The sequence below is a fragment of the Macrobrachium nipponense genome, chromosome 33 (assembly GCF_015104395.2).
Source record: "Macrobrachium nipponense isolate FS-2020 chromosome 33, ASM1510439v2, whole genome shotgun sequence".
NCBI classification, from domain to species: Eukaryota; Metazoa; Arthropoda; class Malacostraca; order Decapoda; family Palaemonidae; genus Macrobrachium; species Macrobrachium nipponense.
The window spans coordinates 47,220,166-47,241,318 of NC_087219.1; the positions used below are offsets into that span (position 1 = coordinate 47,220,166).

Below are 21,153 nucleotides of genomic sequence, written 5' to 3' on the forward strand. Positions count from 1 at the left end.
GCATTGATTTATTCATGGCCACATTCTGGACAATCCCTTCCACTTCAAAACTCCCTTCCAGTTTTGTACCAGCTGCAACACACAAACAAAGATATATAGAGGTATGCATGACGATGAATAATGTGAAGGAGAAAAACAGAGAAAAAATGCTGGAGGTAAAGAAAGTTTGTCTGAGAGGCTGAGTAGGGAATTTTTTTAGTACAGAGAGTTACGTGAATGAGCAAAAGTAACTTGGATCACTATGCGCGGGTGGAAAGTTGCTCTCAGAAGAGAATGCAGTCCTGCGTTGTCGATGAAGTGAATATTAGGTGAATTTGTTAAGTGTGGAGGGTAGATTAAGGAACAAAATAGAATAATGCAGGGGTGGATATGTGTTGAAAAATGTTTGTGAATGCGGATGCTAAGGATATTAGGAGTGCAAAGGGAAAGATTAACAGTGGAAAAATGACATCTAAGGGAATTTCAAAAGAGATGCTACTGTCTAGTGTTGGAGTATAACTGACTGACATAACATGAAGTGCAAGTTATCTCCAACAAATGGAGTGATGAATAACAGTGCCTTCGTACCAGGGCAGTGGAGAGAGAGAGGTTACTGTAAGAACGTCTGATGCGGTATAGGTCATCTGAAGTTAGGTGTTGAAAGGCAGCGAAATTTAGTGATATGACAGGGATAAAGGTGAGTGGCGCATTGCGTGTAAAGAGTGAGTATGAGGTTTCCTGTAGGTATAATCTGTGGCCGATGCTACTTAGTGAACTCATATGTAAATCAGTAATGAAAGAGTGAAAATAGAAGTGGCGGCTGTCACGTTTTTCACTTTAATCATCCCTTATCAAAGTAAACTACTTGATGGGAAAAAAATGTATACATGGAAACATATAATCAGGAAAAAAGTACTGACATTAGTTACATTTAAAAAATGCTACTCAACCCAGTTCCTATTCAAAAACTGTGAAAAAAAAAGTAGAGTGGAGAAGATGGATGCGAAGTAAACTTCTGACTGAGGGAAGGTTAAATAAGTTAAAATTCTCCATTTGCAGTGTGGGTAGCTTTCATTCTGCTGTGTGACTCTGAAGTTGCCAACGCCTATCGTCTAGACATGGCAGCTTTAGCATCTAGATCTGAAGGTCAAAAACAAGACAGGTAAAATTATAAGTTCCCTCTCTGTCACTCTTAAGAAATTACGCGGAAATATATACATACATATATATATATATATATATATATATATATATATATATATGTATATATATATATATATATATATATATATATATATATATATATATATATATACGTATGTATACACATATTTGTAATATTGTACATATTATATAATTATATAATAATTATATATATATATATATTATATTATATTATATATATATATATATATTATTTTATTTATATATATATAATTAATATATATATATATATATATATATATTATAATTACACCAAAATGCTTCTTTTTCTCAAAATATGAAGGTTTTCTCATTTCCGTTCTCCTCTTTGTCCAAATAACACTTAACTTTTCACACTTTTTTTCTTCGCCTATTTAATAGCCTCCATTCTTTCCGCATGGCCAAACTATCTCGAGATCTCCCGATCTGTCTTTTCAATTAAACTAACCTTTTTACTCATTCTTATTCTACTTATCCTCAAATTTCCCGCCTTCTTCCAACACTTCTTCTCAGGCGACGACTCTATGCTGTTCATCTCAACAGCTTCAGTTGCATTTAAAAGCATTGCGGTTGTTACAGTTATATATTATATATATATATATTATATATATATATATATATATATATATATATATATATATATATATATATATATAATATATAATAATAATAATAATAATAATAATAAAAGGAGCCCATGAAAACGCCAAATTTAGACAAATTAATGCTGTATTTCAGAGAACAGCTGTCTCCATGGAATGGCAGGTATATAAATATATATATATATATATATATATACATATATATATATATATATATATATATATATATATATATATATATATATATATATATATATATATGAATCATATATACCTGCCCGTCGAGGGAGACAATTGTTCTCTGAAATACTGCGCTAACTTTTCTTCCTTTTGGCATTTTTTATGGGCTCCTTTTATTAGATGGAATTCTGTTTTTAACAGAAAATCATTCACAGTCATACATACATACATGCATATATATATATATATATATATATATATATATATATATATATTATATATATATATATATATATTATATATTGCTACTTTCGAAATGCATGTTTCCCCTCTTTGAAATGTCATGTAGGATTGTGTAACATTTTTTCAGATTCCTAGATAGCTTAGAGATAGGATGTTTTAAAATGTGTGTTCAGATTTCGCATTACATAATGTAAAAGAATATATATATAACGTAGAATGTAAAAAGTGAGAGATTTTCTTTGTCCGTTTGAAGCTATAATTGTTTCAGTAACTTTTCATTCTCCCCGAGATTAAGCGAGCTCGAATCTTTGCGTTGTTATCAAAGCATGTCAATCTTAATTATCGCTCAACCTTCGTTTCGATCGGGGACTTTGCCGAGTCCCGCGTGGAGATTGCACATTTTTTATGTGAAGTTGCGTCAGAGTTCGAAGCTACTGGAAGCATTTGTGCCAAGAACGTTTTTGTCATCTCCTCAGTCCAGTTTTCGAAAGGGAAGAAGATTTCATTACATCTTAGAACCTCGAGGCATTAACATCTCGCTCTCGCACTCTCTCTCTCTCTCTCTCTCCATCGCATAGCACTTTTGATCTTAAAGTACTTGTGAGAATTTCATATTTGATATTTCTTAGAGTTTATTTAGTATTATTCAATTTTTTTGTGGAATCTGAACAAATATTATTTCGTAACGGCGCCTGGTTTTTGTGAAAGTGTGAATCAAGCCTGCAGCAAAGCAAAGAAAGAAATTGGTATACCAATGTAAAGTGTTATATTTTTATTAGTTGCAACTAATAACGGTTAGGTAACAACTAATAACTAATAATTGTTAGGAATAGTGATTAACTGATAACTAATATTTAATGGTTATGATGGTTTGGTTAACTAATAACTAATAACAGATGGTTATGAAGGTTTGGTAAAAACTGATGGTTACAATGTTTTGAGTGAAAAAGATTTATACTTTTACACATTGCGTATTTTTGTGTTTGTTTGTTCCATTGTTTGTGCACTTGTTCATTTTCTTATTGAAGTGTGCCTTTTTATTTTATATTTTCATTTGCATTCACAATTTAGTTGACTTGGTTATTTTCATTGCTTAATCATTACACATTTAATTAAATTTAACATTTGTGAATTAATTTGCATTTACTTAGAATTCTTTTCAAGTTTTATTATTGTTTAGTACTTGTGAATTAATTTCAAATTTTCAATTATTGCCTAACACTTTTGAATTTTGATTGAATTAATTTTCTTGAATTTTGTGATAAATTTATTTTGATTTAATTCTACTTAATTTGATTCAAGAATTAATTAAACTTTACTTTGTTTTCAAGTAACAGTAATTTTCCCTGATATTGTGAATTTCACTTATAAATTTTGAATTTAATAATAAATTTTTGTATTTAAAATTTTTATAAGTGTTTTTATTTTTATACCAGTATATTTGCATTTGATTATATTGATGATAGGTAGAATCATAGAGTGGTAATTGATTTGCTTTCCTTCAATTTACTTGAAGTGACTTAGAACCAGGGAAGTACTTAGACTTCTGAAATCAGGGAAATACTTAGACTTTTAAAGTTGTTGATGGAGTGATGCCCTTTGATTAATTTAATTACTTACAAGATTACCTCACACCTGTTTTGACGAACTTAGTCTGATTTTTTGCAATACTGGTAAGTGTTAAGGGATCACTGTTGCCTTTAGAGTATTCAGTCATTTAATACGTGTTATGAGGGTTCAGGTGTCTGGCTTTTGGTGAGGTAATAATTGATAAATGGTAACCAGATACTTGGCACTTCGTAACAATATTAATATACTATATATATATATATATATATATATAATATATATATATATACATATATGTACATATATATATATATATATATATATATATATATATATATATATATATATATGTGTGTGTGTGTGTGTGTGTATTTATGTATGTATCTATGACTAATTATCACATCACCGTGATTCATATAAATTATTCGAGCTATAAATGTCCTTTAATATCTAATTCGCCCTACCTCGGATTAATAATATTTTCATATACGTAAACCTAAGGGGAATTTTTTTTAGTTGATAAAAATTCCCATTCGGTTTACATATATGAAAATATATTAATTCGGAGGTAGAGCGAATTAGATATTAAATGACATTTGTAGCTCGAATAATAAAATATATTTATCTAAAAATAACTAAGTAATTGGATGGAATTCGGTTTTAACAGAAAATAATTCACAGTCTATATATATATAACTGATATATAAAAATAAATACTTTCCTTCCACAGGGACGTGACCACAGACGATGTGCTCAGAATACTGGAATCGTTTCCTGAGCAGAAGAATCTTCATTTGAACCTGTTGTACGACTTCTACTGGGAAGGTAACTGTGAATGCCTGCAATGATTCTTTATTTATTTATCTTTTTATTTACTTAATATCTTCATTGTTAGTTTGTGCGTTAATTCAATTTCAGTTTACATATAAATATATATTTAGCCAAGGCCACAGGAAAAACAAAAGGAGGGATATCGAGCGCTTTCGTGTTATTTCAACATATTTTCGAGGTACAATACCAGTGGCTGATTGTACCTCGAAACTGTGTTGAAATAACACGAAAGCGCTCGGTACTCCTCCTTTTGTTTTTCCTGTGGTATTGGCTAAATATATTGTCACACCCGATTTAGTGACATTTAAGCAATATATATATATATATATATATATATATATATATATATATATATATATATATATATATATATATCTTGTGATCTACTAAATCAGTCTAGCAATACTGCTTCTGCCACGTTAGGGTGATAGACAAAATTTAAAGACATCCCACAATCCAAGATATGTAGGGTTACTAGGAACCATAAGTTAATAAATGCTTAAAATAAATTGCAAATGAAAATTTGAACGTGGAAAAAAAAAGGAGTCAACAAGCAAAAAAATTAATTAGTGGAGAATCGTGTCTGACGAATCGGATTGGAACGAAATGGAATACAAAATCTAGGCCAAAGGCCAAGCGCTGGGACCTATGAGGCCATTCAGCCTTGAAAGGGAAATTGAGAGTGAAAATGCTTGAAAGATGCAACAGGAGGAAAACCTCAAAGCAGTTGCGCTGTGAAACAATTGTTAGGAGAGGGTGGAAAGTAAGATGGAAGAAAGAATATGAACGGTGGTACAGTAAACAGAATGAAAGGGATTGCAGCTAGGGGCCGAAGGGACGCTGCAAAGAACCTTAAGTAATGCCTACAGTGCACCAAGTCAGGTGCACTGACGGCGCTAAATCCCTACGGGACAGAAGAATTGAACGACATAGCCATATTTAGCAGTTAAGAACTACGAGAAGAGAAGGTGGAAATGAGTGGATATTTGTTAAAATTAAAGTATAGGAAAGAAATGAGCTCATAAATATCACTGAATCACATGACTTTGGAGGCGACAATGATAATAATGATTATATACTTCTATCATTAAATATACCTAGTGCTTTTTGCACATATAATACCATCGTATGGAAGCTTACCCTATGAATTCTTTCTTGGTTATCATAATAGAGCATTTAATAATAATAATAATAATAATAATAATAATAATAATAATAATAATAATAATAATAATAATAATAATAATAATACCTTGCAGTAATAAGTGGTACGAACACCAACCTGAAGGAGTGATAGAAAACGATCAGGCAAAGATCCTCTGGGACTATGGTATCAGAACGGATAGGGTGGTGATACGTGCAAATAGACCAAACGTGACGTTGATTGGCAAAATCAAGAAGAAAGTATCACTCATTGACGTCGCAATACCATGGGACACCAGAGTTGAAGAGAAAGAAAGGGAAAAAATGGATAAGTATCAAGACCTGAAAATAGAAATAAGAAGGATATGGGATATGCCAGTGGAAATTGTACCCATAATCATAGGAGCACTAGGCACGATCCCAAGATCCTGAAAAGGAATCTAGAAAAAACTAGAGGCTGAAGTAGCTCCAGGACTCATGCAGAAGTAGTGTGATCCTAGAAACGGCGCACATAGTAAGAAAAGTGATGGACTCCTAAGGAGGCAGGATGCAACCCGGAGCCCCACACTATAAATACCACCCAGTCGAATTGGAGGACTGTGATAGAGAGAGAGAAAAAAAAAGAATTTTCTCGATTTTTCTGATAATTTGTTTTTCATAATCCGCGAGACAGCTAATTAATTTACATATATTCATGATATTATCTTGGTATTTTGAACGTCAAGGTCTGGTATTATCAATACTAAAGTATATAAAAATATATATATTTTTTTTCATTCTGATTGTATTTTAATATATATCCGGATGTATAATGAAGTATTAATAATAATAATAATAATAATAATAATAATAATAATAACAATACTTATATACTTATTAATACATGAGGCCAAAATCTGAATTATTAAGCATCAAAATTTGAATGATAATAAGACATAATAATAATGATGACATCATAATAATAGTGAAAATATTTGTAACGGTAAATGCAAAAATAAAATTTAATGCTGACAATAACATCAACAATTATTTCAATTTTCAGACTCTGTGGATGATCTGGCTTTATTACTTAATGGGTGGTCAGGTGGTTTGACACTTCACCATCACACTGGCACAACAAACCCATTAACTATCACTGATGCCCCGACGATGTGCTTAGTTCTCTGCTCGCCTCAGAACATACTTCAGGTCTTTGGAAAGGTGAGAAGCATAGTAAATTAAAATATATATACATTGGAAGCCATTTTAAATACTTGTAGCCTTTTCCTTTTTAAAATTATTCCATTTCCTTTCAATTGATCTTTCGCTAAAAGCACAGTTGCAGTGATTTTTGTAATAGCCTCAGAAGATACTTCAGGTCTTTGGAAAGGTGAGAAGCATAATAAATTTTAAAAATATATACATTAGAAGCCATTTTAAATACTTGCAGCCTTTTCTTTTTTTTAAATTATCCATTCCTTTCAATTTAATCTTTCGCTAAAAGCACAGTTGCAGTTATTTTTGTAATAGCCTCAGAAGATACTCCAGGTCTTTGGAAATTGGTGAGAAGCATAAATACACAAGTTTTTAAAATTGAGATCCTTAAAAAGGGTGGATTTTAAAAATAATACATTTTAGAAGCCATTTTAAATACTTGTAGCCTTTTCTTTTCTAAAATTATCCCATTCCCTTTCAATTTATCTTCTAAAAAGCACTTCTGTCTATCCTCTAGTTTTTCTTAGTCACCTTTTCTTGGTGGATTTTTTTTTAATATCCTTTACTTAAAGGAATGGCTTTCAAGGATCCCAGAGCATAGGTATCATAAATGAATAATTATATGAAAGTATTTTAAATATTGATATCTTTACTTTATACTAGTTATTACATTATTCTTTAAATTTAACTCAACCTGTAAGCATAATTCCAATACTTTATTTTAATCTCTTTTCAGCTAAATGAACGATTTAAGGGACCCCGGAATCCGGATGTCACGTGGCTGCTGGTTTTGGAAAACGAGGAAGGGCAAGAAATCATGTTGACTCTCGAGGGTATACTGCAAGAAGGGACCTACATCACGCTTGTTATTAAGGATGCCGGTGGTATCTTAGACGTATTTTATCCCAGAGCTGATACCAAGGGACTCATAAGGTAATTCTTGCTATCAGCAAATGCCTAAGATAAAAAGAATCATTTTTGGGGGTGGGGGGTGCTTCTTTTGGTGTGTTATCTTTAGAGAGTTACAACTCAAAATATAATTTTACAGTTTTACTTCTTACTTGCCTCCTCTGTTGGCTATAATCTGGGAGTAGATGTCAACGAGATTTATTTACAATTTCATAACATTTTAGTACAACCCTTGAGAGCAACATACTTTTCAATCGCTTATTATCATCAGGCGCGCTTATAAAAATACTGGAATTTTGAGATTAAAGGAAGTGCCATGATGGACGAGTGGTTTTCGCGCTCGGCTGCCCAATCCGGTGGTCCGAAGTTCGAATCCCGGCTCGGCAAACGCGTTATCAGAGGAATTTATTTCTGGTGATAAAAATTCATTTCTCGATATAGTGTGGTTCGGATCCCACAATAACCTCTAGGATAGGTGACCAATTGGCTCCTAGCCACGTAAAAATATCTAATCCTTCGGGCCAGCCCTGGGAGAGCTGTTAATCAGCTCAGTGGTCTGGTAAAACTAAGATATATGGTGAGATCAAAGGAGACGAGAAGTCAGAAACGTAGATAAAGCGTTCCCCTTTATATTTTTGGATAACAACTATGATATTTACCTAAACCTATTTCCTTTGCTCGTTAAAATCTCTGTATAAGACTGTCATTGCGTTTTTATGCGAAACAGACCTTCCATATTCCTCTCACAAAAACAAACATTAACGTTAGCATGTCCCTGCCAGTCATTTCTTCACGAACGCCATCGTAACTATTGATTGTTTGTTTGTTTGTATGGTGTTTTTACGTTGCATGGAACCAGCGGTTATTCAGCAACTGGACCAACGGCTTTATATGACTTCCAAACCAGGTCAAGAGTGAACTTCTATCACCAGAAATACACATGTCTCACTCCTCATGGAATGGCCGAGAATCGAACTCGCGACCACCGAGGTGGAACGCCAACACCATACCAACCACGCCACTGAGGCGCTTTGACGAACGCCATCGTAACTATTGAACACAGCACGTTAATCTGAAGGCCTTGCAATACCTAATTAGTTAGTGGAAGAAACAACTCTGATGCGATGATAGTGAGAGGAAAAGAGACGATAATGTACGGAATTAACGGGGATAATTGAGAGCGCACGAGGCGCCGATATATAGAGAAGCAAGATCCAACATGGGGCGTAGTCAGGAGGCCTTCTGGGTGGTGGACAGAAGGGAAAGAATTCGTCATCAAACAGATTTTATGAAAATTCATTTTCCAGAAGTACCTATTGTTGAAACTATTTGATTGGTTTTCAGTCAAAACTAATGAAATATAGCGTATTCCTTCTTTTTTGCTGACTGTAGCATGCAGTGCATCACTTGTTTTACTTTCATTATCTTTCGATTTCATTGTATCTACTTAAGCAAATTAATTTGTGGGGGAGGTGGGAGAGCAAGGGCCTATCTCAGTCCCACCCTAGTTACGCCCATGAAATAATGCTTCTCTCATATAGGCAATTACTGAAGACTTGAACGTCCAGGAGGTGGCGTTGCTGCGCATGCCTCCACCTTTAAACTAGCTCTCTGCTAAATCAGGAGCTGTATGCTTAAATAATTATCTCTCAAGTTATTTTAGAGGAAGCCCTTTCGTTTGATATTATACCACACAACCAATCCCTAATTTCCACCCACAGCTTTGAAAAACGCCGCAGACTGAACACGCGAAACGAAACTGTCACAGAGAAACCTCTGAGTTACCGAAGAGATGAGTATGAGAAACAATACTCCGATATGAAGGGACGAGAACTGAGGGTGGCAGCTAACGATAACTTCGGTTTCTGCTCTCTCGGTGCTGCCTTCCCTGGCGGGAATCTCCGACTGCTTTCCGGAATCGACGTGGAATTGTTGAAATCGCTCGCCAGGGTTTTTAATTTCACGTAAGGAATTAGCATTATGGCCACACATATATTCCTGTTTTGTCATTTACGTGATTTTATATTTAAGGGTCTTCAGTTAAAAATTATAAATATCTCTTTTTCTTCTGCTGATAACGTCGCCATTGGGGTTATTTTACTAATGAATAAAAATATCATTTTGAAGAGAGAGAGAGAGAGAGAGAGAGAGAGAGAGAAAATCTCAAGTCCCAGTGAAAAGTCTAAAGCCCCATTTGATAATTAACTAGTATCAGTGAGATGGTTTTGCTAGAAAGTCTTGAGATTCATATCAGGAATGTCTTTAGATAAATGTCCAATGATGGAAATCCGAATTCGAGTAGGAAAGACTTCAATTCAAGTAGAGCTTAACACTGTGAGAGGAAATTTGAAATTCGTGAAATCTGAATTGTGTGATAAAGCATGAATACACCGAGAAAACCTAAAGCCCAGGTGAATTCCAAGTCAGAGTGAAAGAGTGAAGTCCAAGAGAGAAAGTCCATGTAGCAAGTCTATTTCTGGGAAAAAAAAAATCTAAGTGATAATCTAAAGGTGCGTCCACACGGTCGAACAATGTCCGACGGACAAATATTGTTACCATATCATAGGCGAAGCAGGATGACGTCATAAGCACTGAAACGATGGAAGTAGATCTTGCAACAACCAGTGATACCAGATGAGGTTGTCTACCACTGTTTTTACTGTGCTCACAAGGCAAAGAGCGGCAGACAATTATTTTTAATTGGTAACAATGTTTGTCCGTCGAACACCGTGTGGACGCACCTTAATGCCAAATAACAATATCTCTAGTTCGTGGGAGAGTAGTAGTAGAAGTACCTGGGGTTTGCCTTTGAAGCGGCTCCCTTGTGCATAGTAACTCTTTTGTGGGTAGCATGCAAACAGGGATCACAAGTTTTGGGTGGTCCATGGAAGGAGGGAAGCTCCCCAACCCCTGGCCAGATTAGGAAACAGCCTCCAAGGTTAGGTAAAGGTAGGTCTAATTGGGCTATAATCCCTCTGAAATGCCTTCTAAGCCTACAGTGTCCCTGACCTCTTACTCGGCATTCGCACCTTTCTTTGCTTGTGTTTGTTAAGTATACTGTCTCTATGAACGTTTAATTCTAAAGGTGCGTCCACACGGTTGAACAATGTCCGACGGACAAACATTGTTACCATATCATAGGCGATGCAGGAAGACGTCATAAGCCTTGTAACGATGGACGTAGATCTGGCAACAAACAGTGGTACCAGATGAAGTTGTATACCAATGTTTTTACTCTGCTCACAAAGCAAAGACCAGCAGACAATTGTTAGTTGGTAACAATTTTTGTCCGACGGACATTGTTCGACCGTGTGGACGCACCTTAAGGGAGACACTCTTCTTCTCTCAAACAGGTATCGAGTAATGAGGCCGGCAGACGGTCTTTGGGGAAACCCAGTGCCTAACGGAACAGTGTCAGGGATGATCGGCATGGTGGCCCGCAGGGAAGCTGATCTTGCCGTCTGCTTCATCTCAGTCACGAGTAGGATGCTTTGACTATATATATAAATATATATATATATATATATATATATATATATATATATATATATATATATATATATATATATATATATATATATCTTATATATATATATATATATTATATATATATATATAATGCAAGTTTTTTCACCTTAACTTTCAGGCATTCTCAGGCAAAATTCATACGGTAGAAAGAGGATAATGTAAAAATTAATTTACTCAGTCTTATATATAAAAATACGACGGGTATAAAACCCTTTTTTATGGCTACAAGGTGGTAATATCACGTTCCAAGTTAGGCTTCAGATGAGAAATAATCCTGGATTAATTCAGGGTATTTCGTTAGAAAGGTGAAGGTAGGGACGCTCGTAAGAATGACTGATATTTAATTTCTCTCTTAAATCTTCGAACAACCTGTGCTTTATGGGATCAGTGACAAGTAAACCTTGGCTATCAAATTCTCGTTGGAAATGGAAAAAGATGTTTATTTGCTGTTTTTTTCTAGGGACTGCAATTTGACATTAATAATTTCATAGTAAATAAATTCTATAAAGAAAAAATAATGCATAAATTCATTTACGTACAGTAGCTACATTATATTTCAAGACATCATAGTAATGTAAAAAAGTCTTCATTGCTCATGCGAGCATGATGTTGTTAGTCCTGAACATATAGATCTATGGCCCTGAATCCCTAAGTCTGTCCACACTAGGAAACATTGTTTGCAAAAAAAAAGTTTGCAAACGCTTCTACCGCATATTTGTTTCCCATCCAGAATGGAAAACAGTTAATGTTTCTGTGCATATATGTATATATACACATGCATAATGTATTATATACACGCACAATGTATGTAGTATATATATATATATATATATATATATATATATATATATATATATATTTATATATATATATATATATATATATATATATATATATATATATATATATAATGTATGCATGCATGTATAGCCCTATATGTATATATCTATTTTCATTTCCGCCAGAAGCAAGTCAGCATGACACACCCCTTTTACTAAGAACTTCGTTATTACATATCTCATTTTCTTTCTCTTATCCCTCTCGAGTGCATTAAAATAGCCAAGTAGAATACAGAGACTACTGAGCCGACAAGCATCCTGACGACAACTGAGGTCTGGAGACTATGGACAGGAAACATTTTGCAGTTTGAAAACTATTTGCAAACAATGTTTCCTAGTGTGGACAGGCCTTAATGATCGACCTGTGGAACGATATAAAATGTTCTGCACAAGATATGCGAAGGAGATTCAAAAAAGGATTCCGGCTGTCTCTTACCTCTTCTCATTTATTCAGGCCAAGATGTTCCTCAACCGAAGCCTAACCTTTGACGTACGGCTCTTATATTCATACTTTAGTTTTATTTTCTTCTCTGTTGTGAGAGAGAGAGAGAGAGAGAGAGAGAGAGAGACTCCAGTTATGCCTACATAAAGACAAAGTTATAAGCCAATTGAAGAAAATTACACCAGATGATTCAAGATACCCTGAGATAATTATACCCTTGGAAATTCATTGTTTATCTCCAGTGCCCTCGAAATACTTGGTAACTTGGCCCGTGGTCGCAACCCTACCCCCATACTTAGGTAAACAAGAGTTGATCCCCATTTTCTTATATTTACGCGATTTGGTTTCTCATTTAATCAGGAGATCGAACGACGGTCGTTGATTTCACTTACTCCTACTACCGGTCGGTGATCGCTGTTTTCTCCCGGGCTCCGAGACAGAAGGACAGAGCAATGGCGGTACTGACTCCTTTCACCCCTCAGGTAGTAATCGTCTGCCAAATTACTTAAAAGCCAGTCAGTGCTGGAAATTCATTATTATTATTGTTGTTGTTGTTGTTGTGCAAACATTCACACTGAACTGGTACCTACTATAGCTATTGTACAAAAGCCAGTCACTTGCACAATAACCTCCCCAGAATATGGTAGGTCCGTGTGTGGAAAAAGAGGCCAAGAAAAATTAAGAGATAAACACCAGTGAAATAATGACTAATTATCAAACACATAACTACCAGGAGACGTACAATAATGTAATAAAGTATAACCTTTTTATCTTTTCTCAGGCATATTCTTGGCTTGCCTCTTTTAAATCCAATATACCTATACTGTTTCCATCTGTCCACCCGCCTGTGGTCCTCGTGCATGGCAACACTGCATCCCTGGCTTTGAATAGTTACGCTGTGTGTAAGTTTTAGGTGTACATTTGCAACTGAAAAGTGTTATAATAATTTACTGTATGCCAATTACACCGTTAATATTCGAAATAGGACATTATTATTGTTGTTGAATGTAAGCTGCCTTTTCGGGGTGGCGAATGGAACAGCCACACGCAAATTCCAAATATCGTATCTGGCTAAAACGCACTTTATAAAAATTAAAAGTATATACTGATATACTTACGTGTAATGAAGTAACACGTAGCTTAGTAGCAGAGTAGGTTTGGTCCAATAAAGTTGACATCTTGCCGTAGTGAACAGTGAGAGAAGCAATTTTCCCGCCACTGTGTTTGGCTGTTCCATTCACCACCCTGAAAAGGCAGCTTTCATTCAAAAATTATAATTTCCTATTTCGAATATTAATGGTGTAATTCGTATACAGTAAATTATTAAAACACCATTCAGTTCCAAATGTACACCCAGATATCCTTTTATTTACCTAAAACTTACACATAACGTAACTATTTAAAGCCAGGGATGCAGTGTTGCCATGCGCAAGGACCACAGGCGGGTGGACAGATGTATAGTATACCTATTTAACAACATTTCAAATTATATTTTACTCATTCCCCAGCTTTTCATGAACTTTGTCTCCTCCACCCAAAACCCCCGGTTTCCACCTGTGGTCTCCCAAGATTGTTGGTGGTTGTAATGGTTTTCCTTACTTAGTATTTATTGATAGTACTGAACCATAGGTAGTGGATAAAGTGTTGTTTTAGCATATTAAACTGTTTAACACATAGAAACTGGTGCACCCCTTTCCTATGTTGAATTACCGATAAAAAAAAACCTTGAAATGCAAAAAATGCCAGCCAAGAATTCAAACATGAAAAGAAGTCCAATAAGGAGTCCAGCGCCTCAATGGCATGGTTGGTATGGTGTTTGCGTCTCACCTCGGTGGTCACAGGTTCAATTCTCGGCCATTCCATTGAGGAGTGAAAGATGTGTATTTCTGGAGATAGAAGTTCACTCTCGATGTGGTTCATAAGTCACGTAAAGCCGTTGGTACCGTTACTGAATAACCACTGGCTCCATACAACGTGAAAACGCCATACAAAAAAACAACCAAAAAGGAGTCAATTTAATTATTATGGGGCACTATCATAACCTAAAACACCTAACTAACCTATCACTTAATAGGTTATTTCCTAACTTGGATCAGTGAAACCTAGTGTTCTTGAATACTAGGGGGAAACACTGCAGTGGATCCATCGTCATCCTGTGGATCAGCCTTATTCACTCTATATTTAATTGGTGAAACAAGAATACAATTACATCTTTAAGCATACCATTCAAAAGATTGAAGTTTCGTCAACATAATGTGATATATGAAAGCGCCATACGAACTAAAATAAGCATGTGGCCACCCTCCGAAAAAGTACTTTAAGATGTCCTGATGGAGATTGTCATCAGTCATGAGTTGTTGGTGGTGATAGCAGGAGCTCAAGACCTCTACTCTCCTTTCGAAGTAAGTATTTTCTCCAAAGTTGAAAATTAAGGCCATGTTTTAAGATTAAACACAGGGTAATGAAAGGTCTGGCCCTAGCAGTGCACACTATACCTCCATGACGCTTTCAAAATTTTTACTTACAACTAAAAATATTTAGAAGATTGACACCATCTCGATATTTGCAGAGTCGCTTGTGTCAACAAACTTCCCATTTCCTATGCTAAATCCGCACACCACTTGTACCCATAGACGCTGGGCACTTTCATCACAACAATCGTAAACACGACTTCCAACCACTTCTTATCCAAGGGAACTACGGCATTCTTTGAGCTCTTCACTTGTTTATCAGTGTTGTCAATTGGTATGTGTTTACCCTCCAAACTGGGTATAAGACTTACACAAACCGGGGAAATAAGTGAAATTAGCGTATTTATTTGTAGTATATATACATATTACGGCAATTTTATCATTACTGCATTCCTATGACAACTAGAATTCATGGAAACAGTGTGTAAATGCATCGGCATATGTGTGAAGCTCCACTAGATTGGCAACAATGAGTAATTTTTTCGTCACGTCGTCTGCTCATAATTACATCAGAAATATTTGTAATTTTTCAGGGTTAATTTGGATGCAAAAAAGGGATAATAGACATGAATTAAGGCGCTGTCACACTAGCGAAATTTCCGTCGACTTTTTCTGAGTTTGTCATCGACTTTCCAAAGAAGTCGACGTCATTCCGTACTCTGGTTGTCACACACGTTCTTCTTCATATTGTGGTAACGTGGTTGTCGTCGTCAAAACGTAAACAAACCATCTGAGCTGTGACTTCCCGGAATGATAAAACATCTATGCTTCATAACATAAAGCAACTAGTGGGTCGTGCTTGCATGTGTTTAATGATGCTGCATAGAATTAAAGAAAAAAAAGTCTTTGGGTTCGGTCCTGGTTAAAAAGACGTGAAAAGTTTTATTTGAAAAAATAAGCTAGGGCTAGACTAGATAGGCTATTCATAACCATGTTTACACAACCACAGTCAGATTGTATTATAAATTAAGCTAGAGAAACATTGCAAAAATTTTAAAGATTTTTGTTTATATTATTTGCTATTGCAAAAAGAAGAAAAAAAAATGAGAGCTGACCTAGGCTATATAACAACCTGATATTCACGATATAGCATGCTTATCTGTATAAAGATCAACAAGTTCAGGAAAGTTTTCCCCGAGGCGCATGGTGATCTCTTGGTAATTTTTTTCATTTAAGACCCCTTTTCATAAAACTATCATGCTTATGGTCCCATAAGCATCGTCTCTCCCCCATATCTTCGAGCAAAAACTGTTCTGGCAATCTTGTCAACTGTACCAAGAACTCCATCTTGCATCTGATGACTTGAAATGCGCGCTCTCCGAGATATAAACAAACAATAAAGTCGACGGTAGCGATAGGTTGAATTCGATCGGTACCGTTTTCAAAATTCGTGACGACGACATCAGAAAGTCGTCGTCAAAACATGAAAAGTCGACGTCAAATTCAAAAGTCAACGGAAATTTCGCTAGTGTGACAGCGCCTTTACAATGCGCGCTCTCCGAGATATACACAAACAAAAAGTCGACGGTAGCGATGGGTTGAATTTGATCGGTACCGTTTTCAAAATTCGTGACGACAACACCAGAAAGTCGTCGTCAAAACATGAAAAGTCGCCGTCAAAATAAAAAATCAACGGAAATTTCGCTAGTGTGACAGCGCCTTTAATTCACTCCTAATTGCAATTGAACTATGTTGCTGTTCCTGGTTCCTAAGCACTCACTGCACAAACACAGTTACGGGCAACAGGCAACACACGAGTACATGGTGTATGAGGTGCAAAGCTTTATTCCCTTAACTGTTTACTTTACTCATTATTTAGTTTAACATTACTTTGTTACTTCAAAATGTTTATTTAAAGGCGCTGTCACACTAGCGAAATTTCCGTTGACTTTTGAATTTGACGTCGACTTTTCATGTTTTGACGACGACTTTCTGGTGTCGTCGTCACGAATTTTGAAAACGGTACCGATCGAATTCAACCTATCGCTACCGTCGACTTTATTGTTTGTTTTATATCTCGGAGAGCGCGCATTTCCAAGTCATCAGATGCAAGATGGGAGTTCTTGGTACAGTTGACAAGATTGCAAGAACAGTTTTTGCTCGAAGATATGGGGGAGAGACGATGCTTATGGGGACCATAAGCATGATAGTTTTATGAAAAGGGGTCTTAAATGAAAAAAATTACCAAGAGATCACCATGCGCCTCGGGAAAACTTTCCTGAACTTGTTGATCTTTATACAGATAAGCATGCTATATCGTGATATCAGGTTGTAATATAGCCTAGGTCAGCTCTCATTTTTTTTCTTCTTTTTGCAATAGCAAATAATATAAACAAAAATCTTTAAAATTTTTGCAATGTTTCTCTAGCTTAATTTATAATACAATCTGACTGTGGTTGTGTAAACATGGTTATGAATAGCCTATCTAGTCTAGCCCTAGCTTATTTTTTCAAATAAAACTTTTCACGTCTTTTTAACCAGGACCGAACCCAAAGACTTTTTTTTCTTTAATTCTATGCAGCATCATTAAACACATGCAAGCACGACCCACTAGTTGCTTTATGTTATGAAGCATAGATGTTTTATCATTCCGGGAAGTCACAGCTCAGATGGTTTGTTTACGTTTTGACGACGACAACCACGTTACCACAGTATGAAGAAGAACGTGTGTGACAACCAGAGTACGGAATGACGTCGACTTCTTTGGAAAGTCGATGACAAACTCAGAAAAAGTCGACGGAAATTTCGCTAGTGTGACAGCGCCTTAAGTCATCAGATGCAAGATGGAGTTCTTGGTACAGTGGACAAGATTGCCAGAACAGTTTTTGGTCGAAGATATGGGGGAGAGATTATGCTTATGGGACCATAAGCATCTTAGTTTTATGAAAAAGGGTCTTAAATGAAAAAATTACCATGCGACTTGGGAAAAACTTCCCTGAACTTTCTGATCTTTATACAGATAAGCATGCTATATCGGGAATATCAGATTGTTATATAGCCCAGGTCTGCTCTCGTTGTTGTTGCATTAGCATAGTATAAAAACAAAAATCTTTAAAACTTTTGCAGTGTTTCTCTAGCTTAATTTATAATACAGTCTGACTGTGGTTGTGTAAAAAGGTTACGAATAGCCTATCTAAGCTAGGCCTAGCTTATTTTTTTTAGACAACTTTTCACATTTTTTAACCAGGACCGAAGCCAAAGACTTTTTTTTTTTTTTAATTCTACGCAGCATCATTAAACACGTAAGCACGACCCACTAATTGCTTAGTGTTATAAATCATAGTTGTTTTGTCATTCCGGGAAGTCACAGTTCAGATGGTTTGTTTACGTTTTGACGACAACAACCACGGTATGAAGAAGAACGTGTGTGACACCAGTACGGAATGACGTCGACTTCTTTGGAAAGTCGACGACAATCTCAGAAAAAGTCGACGGAAATTTCGCTAGTGTGACAGCGCCTTAAGACCAAGACGTGTATAATAACAATCAAATAAGCACTGTGGAGTTTCAGTTGTGATGGCAGTAAGGATAAAACCACCGATTACAGGGTAAAAATTAATTTCAGTTCAAACCATGACCCTAGGAATAAAAAGTTTCATACTTTCACTAATATAGGCAACAAAATGTTTTATTGTGCTGATTACAACTGCAATCTTGAGTAAGATCAATAAACGTTACATATATACGCTAACATTGTTCAAATGAGTGCTGGGAAGGCTGGAAAGATGGTGGATTGTCTGAGGTTAGAACGGCCAGTCACGCGACTGCCGTCATATTGGATTTCAAAATTGCCTTGAAAACATATTTTGCGAAGAGCGCACATGCTTATTTTAGTTAGTATGGGGCTTTCATATATCATATTATGTTGACGAAACTTCAATCTTTTGAATGGTATGCTTGAAGATGTAATTGTATTTTTGTTTCGCCAATTTAATGTCGAGTGAATAATGCCGAGCCACGCGATGACGATGGATCTACTGCGGTTGTTTACATCTTACTCAAGATTGCAGTTGTAATCAGGACAATAAAACAACATTTTGTTGCTTATTAGTGAAAGTATGAAACTTCTTATTCCTGGGGTCATAGTTTGAACTGAAATTCAATTTTACCTTGTAATCGGTGGTTTTATCCTTACTGCCATCACAACTGAAACTCCACAGTGCTTATTTAATTGTAATTATACACATTTTTGTCTTAATTTACTCCAAATTGCACTTGAACTACGTTGCTATTCCTGGTTCCTAAGCGCTCACTCCACAAACACAGTTGTGGGTAGCACACGACGACACGGTTCATGAAGTGCAAAGCTTTATTCCCTTAATTGATTACCTTACTCATTATTTAGTTTAACTTTACTTTGTTACTTCAAAATGTTTATTTTAATTCGTGTCTATTTTTCTTTTTTGCAACCAAATTAACCTCGAAAAATTATAGATATTTCTAAAGTAGATACGAGCAGACGACGGCAAAATCATCGTTGCCAATTTACTATGAGATTCAGGGTCTCTGTAACACGGTTTTTTGGACTTTGCTCCTTATCAAAGCATCGGATGTAGCTGAAAGTTGACATATGTATATTTTACAACCACACACAAATTTTATCAGCATAGAGTAAAAATGATTTAGCCGACGCCATGGCAAATGATTACGAGCCAAGAGTAGAAAAACATTCATTACGTAAGCAAGGTAAACACCTTTGACGAAATGTTGCCCCGCCCATCCACCAGACAGAAAGTTCATCGGTTCTGAAACCCAAAGACTTTATGAATGGCGGAACGATGCATAGATGTGGGTGGAGTATCAGTGATAGCGTAGTAATACTACTGTAGCAGTAGTGCCGCAACAGTATAGCAGTAATATACATGAATTAAACGTTTAGGCCAACTGCTGGGATCCTTGAGGATCATTTAGCACTTCTTACAACTACTCGAGAAATTAGTTTTTATAGCCAGAAGTTAAATTGTCTAATCCAACAATGCCCATGGTAGCCTTCAATATTATCCTGAATTATAACGAGGCGAAAGTGGGTGGAGAATCATGGTTATCATTCTGACGATAATTATTGGTGAAGGTTTAAAGCCAATATACGGTACCGGCTATTTTTTTTTCAGTAAATAGGTAGATAGCCAATAAATGAAAATTGCTTGACATTGGATATAGCAGTTATCAAATCAAGCTTGTCTACTATGTTTTTGAAAATTACCAACTATTCCCTACATCTTGTCAATCTGATTGTGACCTATAAAGTAGACTGTAATTTCTTAGGAAACCTATTTTGGGAGTTGGACTAATAATCGAAGTGTTTTTGTATTTATTAACATATTTTGTTGGTTTGTTCATTATGACAATTATCAGTGGAGAGGTTCCAGAGTTCATAAAGGTGTACTGCTTTGCTTTAAATTTGTATGTCATTGTTGCCAGAGATTTAGCCTTCGTTATGTATAGCCAATCATCCATCGAGAAAGAGGGAAGAAATGCTGTCATAAGTTACGTAACGAGTGCGTTCGAAACCTTTTCTCTGAGTAGGTTGGCCCGTCTTCAAAAAAAAGTCACTTTTACATTGTAAGTACCAAATTTATTCAACCTACGTAATGCAGAATACAGTCAAAATTTATGTGTAGATATAATATCTATTCTGAATAAGCGTTATTTTTATGAAATGCATAGATAAAAAGTTATTGCGAAAAAACCGTGTTACAGAGGCCCTGAATCTCATATTAGTGGAGCTTCACACATACGCCGATGCATTTACAAACTGTGTCCATGAATTCTATAATGTGTATATATACTACAAATAGATACGCTAATTTCACTTACTTCCCCGGTTTTGTGCAAGTCTTATACCTAGTTTGGAGGGTAAACACATACCAATTGGCAGCACTGATAAACCTTATAAGAGCACGAACAACGCCGTTGGTCCTGTTCAAAGCAAAACTGTTGATATTTGAGTCAGGAATCCGTTTACTTTTCCAACAACAAATATTTTCGTATTAATTATCATGAATACGTAAAAAATTTAT

General features: G+C 35.5%; 1 protein-coding gene across 1 annotated transcript in view; it reads left to right on the forward strand.

Moving 5' to 3' along the window:
- Positions 1–282: 282 nt before the first annotated feature.
- Positions 283–21,153, forward strand: part of LOC135203150 (glutamate receptor ionotropic, kainate glr-3-like) — a 31,897-nt gene continuing 11,026 nt past the window's right edge. The window contains exons 1-8 of the mRNA XM_064232824.1: positions 283–676; positions 1,039–1,141; positions 4,507–4,601; positions 6,793–6,950; positions 7,681–7,877; positions 9,575–9,817; positions 11,207–11,334; positions 13,023–13,144. Coding sequence (XP_064088894.1) covers positions 1,098–1,141; positions 4,507–4,601; positions 6,793–6,950; positions 7,681–7,877; positions 9,575–9,817; positions 11,207–11,334; positions 13,023–13,144 — 987 coding nt within the window. The 5' untranslated portion in view covers positions 283–676; positions 1,039–1,097. The remainder of the gene's footprint in view (positions 677–1,038; positions 1,142–4,506; positions 4,602–6,792; positions 6,951–7,680; positions 7,878–9,574; positions 9,818–11,206; positions 11,335–13,022; positions 13,145–21,153) is intronic.